The sequence below is a fragment of the Pezoporus wallicus genome, unplaced genomic scaffold, assembly GCF_028554395.1.
Source record: "Pezoporus wallicus isolate ANWC-B61680 ecotype Strahan unplaced genomic scaffold, APGP_CSIRO_Pwel_v1 contig_11747, whole genome shotgun sequence".
In the NCBI taxonomy this organism is placed as follows: Eukaryota; Metazoa; Chordata; class Aves; order Psittaciformes; family Psittacidae; genus Pezoporus; species Pezoporus wallicus.
In genome coordinates this window covers 1-5,568 of record NW_026637676.1, presented here as the reverse complement: position 1 = coordinate 5,568, position 5,568 = coordinate 1, and the positions used below count along the sequence as shown (strand labels likewise).

Here is a 5,568-nt window from a genome sequence, read left to right as displayed (position 1 = left end):
CAGGAATGGGGTGGGGAGCAGGATGGGAATGGGGGGGAGAGGGATGGGAATGGGGGGGAGCGGTGTGGGAATGGGGAGGAGCGGGACGGGAATGGGGGGGAAGCGGTACGAGCGGCCCTCGGGCACCACCAGCACTTGGGGGGGGGGGGGGGGCTTGGGAGCAATGTGGGAAACTCAGGGAGACCCCCCCAAAACGGACGGGGGTCACAGCCCCCCCTGCTGCTGCTGCAATAAAGGTTTGTGACCAGCATGGCCCCTCCGTGTCCCCAAATGACCCGAGGGGGGGACACAGACATGGGGGGGGGGGGGCAGGTGTAGACAGGGGGTAACAATCGTGTCACCCATAGAGAAAAACCTCTTCTGGGGGGGGGGGGGAATCCAGTCATTGGATGGATCCAGACCCCCCGCACCCTTTCCCATGATCCAACGGCTTTAAGGTGGGGATTCACATTTATATGGGATATTTGGGGTCAGTTCCTAAGGGGGGTTAAAAGCAGGGTTGCAGGAGGGGTGCACCCCATTAATGCTGCCACAGGGACAGCCCCTATTGGGGTTCCTGAAGGTGGGAAGTGAAACGGGATCCCGGGAGGGGGGTATGGCTGCGGCTGGGCCATGAGCCCCCTCGGGCCAGAATCTGGTGGGATGAAGCCCAGGAACACCAGCACGGTGAAAACCCATCCCATGGATGCTTATGGGGAGCAAGGGGGTTATGGGGGTCACAGTGGGCAATGTGGGATTAGGGGGATCAGTGAAGGGTTTTGAGGGGCAATGGGGAGTTCTGGGGGACCACGGGGTGTGGACAGGGGGGTTATGGAGCCAGGCTGAGGACACTGGGGCTGTTCAGCCTAGAGAGGAGAAGCTGCTGGAGACCTCAGAGCAGCTTCCAGTGTGTGAAGGGGGCTACAAGGATGCTGGAGAGGGGCTCTTCATCAGGGACTATAGGGATGGGGCAAGGGGTGATGGGTTCAGACTGAAACAGGGGGAGTTCAGGTTGGAGATAAGGAAGAAGTGATTTATGTGAGGGTGGTGGAGCCAGGGCAGAAAACTGCTGCTGGGCATCACCTACACACAGCACCCTCCCCAGCAGCGCTATGGCAATGCATCCATGCTTTGCCACCCAAACCTACCTCTGTGCTACTCCTCCATGGCTCACAGGGTGCAGACCTCCAGCCCTGCTCCCAGTCCCAAAGCACCCGTACAGGGAGTGCTGCTGGGGAGCCCTTACAGCTGGACTCCTCCGGAATGCTGCCAGCAGCGGCTTAAACCACACCAGGCACCCAGAGCCCCACTGGTGCAGCACCCGAGTGCTGGGTGCCCTCGAGGGTGCTGGAGCACGCAAGCATCCAGCCCCTGCTCCCCCAAGGTGAAGAACCAGGATGGAAACCAGGAGCTGGGCATGGTCCTGCCCCTGCTGCCTTCCAGAACAGCGCCTGCAGCATCGACATCCTCCCCTCCCGACCCACCTGCACCTCCCTCTGTGCAGAGCCTCCCTGGACAGCGCTCTCCAGGGCCCCACAAAGCAAAGTGATGCTAAACCTCAGGGCCCCAGAGAAGCTGTGGCTGCCCCATCCCTGGCAGTGCTCAAGGCCAGGTTGGACACAGGGGCTTGGAGCAAGCTGCTCCAGTGGAAGGGGTCCCTGCCCGTGGCAGGGGTTGGAGCTGGAGGAGCTTTAAGGTCCCTTCCAACCCAACCCAGGCTGGGGCTCTGGAGGGCAGTGTACAGGCAGGGGGTTACAAGGGGCAATAAGGGATTACACACACCCCCCCTTTCCCCAGCACAAAGCCAGGCTCCACACAGCTCTTGCACCCCCTTTATTCCCCCCAAGCGGGGCTGGGGGAGCCCATCCCCGGTTCCCACCTCGCTCCCGGTAGGAAGCGATGCCCCGGGCCCGAGTGAGGGGGGGGTTTGTGCAGGAACCCCGAGTGCTTGTGCCCGGATGGGGACGCTCGAGGCCCCTCCTGCAGCTCAGAATCCCAAACTTCTCCAGGCAGAGGCCGGCAGGCTCCCGTTGAGGGGCTGCAGGGGCCGATTCCCCCCCTTCGGAGCCTCTCCAGGCGCAGGCAGCGCTTCCCGGAGCCGGTTTCATGCCCCAGCCGGAGCCCCGGAGCGCGGCCGGAGCTCTTGCATAGCTGCTGCGGGTGCAGGGAGCGGGGGAAAGGGACGAGCTGGGCTAAACAGCAACAAAACAGGGAATAAAAGCATGAGAGGGATGGATGGGAACCTACACGGAGCGACGTTCCAGTCCCAAACCTCCTTCTCTAAGCCCTCCGCGGATCCAGGCTCGAGGACGGCAGCACTGCGGTGCTTGGGTTGATGTGTCCCTGGGGGGGCCTTTGGCTGCTTGAATTGCTTTAAACAGCCCCAAAATCCTGCTCCATCCCTGCAGCGACCTCCTCCTCCAGGCCTGGCGCTGCCGGGCTCGGTTTTCCCCTCGGCTCTCCGGTGCTGCCAGGGAGGTGCTGGCTCCAGGGCCGGCGCTCCTCAGTGTTCGTGCTGGGAACCGGGATCATCAGCGAAGAGTGGGGCACGGAAACACCGAGAGCAATGGAAGTGGGGGCAAAAAGCAGGAGTTTGGCTGGCGGGGGGGGGGGGCGGGATCTTGCATAAAACCACGGGCAGAGGCCGCTTTCCCAGCCGGGAGCCGGCGCTGTGCCCAAATGTGGGTTAAACCCCCCCCGATCGGCTCAATGGGGGGGGGAACGGGATAAAAGCTGCCCCCAGACCTGCTGCGGGGGGGCAAAGAGCTTCTGGGGGTGATAAGTCCCATGTGTCGGTCCCGAATCCGTCCCCATCCCACCCGGAGCCTGAACTAAAGTGCAAACCAGGGAGCGGTGGCGGCGGTGGTGGTGCGGGTCGGGCTCCATCCCGCAGTGCTGGGGTAGAGATCCCGATGAACCGCTGTAAATAGAGACACCGGTGATGGGATGGCTCGGTGGAGGGGGGGACCGGAGCTCAGCGGGGTGCGGGATTCCCTCCTTCCCTCCGCGGGAGAGCTCCAAGGGGATAAAACCCCGGGAAGGAGCCGCCCCGACGCTCCTTCCACCAAGAGGGTTCCAAATCGGAGTCCATGGAAGAGATGGGAGGAGGACACGGATGGGCTGAGCCGACAAGGTCCTTCCTCTGGGGCAGGGCAGGGCCGAGGGGGAAGAGTGATGGAGTTGGGGGTGCGGATGGAGGGGGGGGGCAGAGGAAGCGGCGCCGGGCTCAGGGGGTGTAGGCCGGCGGCGGTTGGAACTGGTTGATGACCTCGTACTCGGCGGGGTAGGGTTCGTTCTCCTCCATCTCGGAGAGCAGCTCCAGGGCCTGCTCCTCCTCCTCGGTGGGGTAATGGCGCAGGAGGTTGGCGGCCGTGGCCAGGATGGAGGCGCCGCCGGCGCCCGCCACCAGGTAGAAGCTGACGGCGAAGGTGACGTAGACCTGGGAGCCGTGGTACTTCTTGTGCTGCTGCTGCTGCGCCAGGATGAGCTCCGAGGCCCAGTAGCAGAACCCGATGACGGTGGCGCACTGCAGGACTGCGGGGGGGGAGAGCAGAGACCCTGAGCGAGCCCCGAGGGCAGAGCTGGGGATGCTCCAGATCCATCGGGATAGGGGGGGAAATGCAGGAGGAGCACAGGGGGAGGTGGGTTAGGGTCGGAAAGGGGGCTCTATGGGAGCTCAGAGGAGCAGCAGGGATGAATCATTGCTCCATGGGGAAGGGGGATGAGCTACTCAGGGCTCAGCTGGGAATTCCAGCAGGGATAAGGGATATTAAAGCTCCTTTGACCTCCGGAGTCAAAAACATAGGGCCTTTCTCCCCTGAGAGGCTCTAGGACACCTCTTTAAGGACTAAGACCCACCAAGGGACGCTTAATGTTCACCCCTAACCATCCCCACCAAGATTTAACTCCATTATCACCACGGAAGGTGAAACCCAGTGCAGGGGCGGCCCTGTAGGACGGGAAGCACAGCAAGGATCCAAGGCATGGAAAACACCCTCTGGGGGCTTTTCTTCCATCCTTTGAAGGTCCGGGATGGAAACCCAGAGCAGCACGGGCTGCTCCTGCAGGGATTTACCTGTGAGGATGTGAGCGAACGCGTAGCGCCGGGTGATCTTCAGCGCCGGGTGCTTGGGTCCGAAGACATCCAGGAGGAAAGCGGAGAGGCTGCAGATGATTCCCAGGAAGCAGAAGGCGGCGATGACCCGGAGCAGCAGCACGGTCTGCGGGTTCATGCAGTAATCTGCGAGGGGAGGGAGAGCGGCAGGGGCTGAGCACCACAGAACGCTGCTTTTCCACCCAAACCCCGCACGGGGCAGAGCGCTGCGTGGGGCAGTGACAGGCGGGAGGGAAGGGAGGGGATCCAAAGGGACCTTGCTCCTGGGGAAGGGCAATCCCCAGCACAGACACAGCCTGGGGGAGCCTGGAGAGGAGAAGGACTTGGGGGTGTTGGGTGAGGAGAAGTTCCCCATGAGACGGCTTCAGTGAGCGCTTGAGCCCAGAACCCCCCCAGTGCTGGGCTGCACCCCCAGAGCGTGAGCAGCAGCTCAGGGAGGGGATCCTGCCCCTCTACTCTTGTGAGCCCCCCCTGCAGCCCTGTGTGCAGTGCTGGGGTCCCCAGCATGAGGACATGGAGCTGGTGGAGGGAGGCCAGAGGAGGCCATGGAGATGCTGCAAGGGCTGGAGCAGCTCTGCTCTGGAGCCAGGCTGAGAGAGCTGGGCTGGGGCAGCCTGGAGAAGAGAAGGCTCCTGAAGGGGAGACCTGAGAGCAGCTCCAGTGCCTGAAGGGGCTGCAGGAAACCTGGAGAGGGGCTTGGGACAAGGGCCTGCAGGGACAGGCCAAGGGGAATGGCTTTAACCTGCCAGAGGGGAGACTGAGATGAGCTCTTAGGCAGAAGCTCTTCCCTGTGAGGGTGCTGAGGCGCTGGCACAGGGTGCTCAGAGAAGCTGTGGCTGCCCCATCCCTGGCAGTGTTCAAGGCCAGGTTGGACACAGGGGCTTGGACCAAGCTGCTCCAGTGGAAGGGGTCCCTGCCCGTGGCAGGGGCTGGAGCTGGAGGAGCTTTAAGCTCCCGTCCATCCCAAGCCTCCCCCCGGTTCCACGCCTCGGTCACCCAGCAGCTCGCGTTAGGATCAATGGATTCGTGCTTCTCCCGTTGCCCTCGGGCTCAGCCAACACCGGAGCGGCCCGGGCAGGGGCCGAAGCCTCAAGGGAGGTACCGGAGGACCCCGCGGGAGGGGGGACGCGCTCCATGCCCGGCCTCACCTCGGAGCAGCTCGGGGTCAACGTAACCCAGGACATCGGCGACGCCGAGCTCCTGCCGGGCGCACGTCCCGCCGTGGATGCGGAGCCAGGCGGGCTCGGCCAGCGCCGTGCAGAGCGCGGTGATGGAGAGGGCGCCGGGCAGCGCCGAGGCCAGGCTCCGCTCCGGCTGCTTCGGGAGCCCCCGCCCGCCGCCCCCGGCGCCGCCGCCCGCCGGGCAGCCCGGCCCGCCCGGGGTGTACATGGGGCCCGAAGCCGCCTCTCCGCCTCAGCGCCCGCCGCTTCCGCCCCACCGCGGACCGGTCCGCATCCGGGGCGCGCTGACGCCAC

At 64.2% G+C, this 5,568-nt stretch overlaps 1 protein-coding gene across 1 annotated transcript; it reads right to left on the bottom strand.

The window, feature by feature from the left end:
* Positions 1–3,167: 3,167 nt before the first annotated feature.
* On the bottom strand, positions 3,168–5,482 carry LOC130598090 (transmembrane protein 127-like). The gene is made up of 3 exons (XM_057407177.1): positions 5,242–5,482; positions 4,055–4,219; positions 3,168–3,513 (listed from the first exon to the last, which is right to left on the bottom strand). Exons 1-3 carry the CDS (start codon positions 5,480–5,482, stop codon positions 3,206–3,208), a joined length of 714 nt encoding a protein of 237 aa, XP_057263160.1. The 3' UTR covers positions 3,168–3,205.
* Between the last annotated feature and the right edge of the window lie 86 nt (positions 5,483–5,568).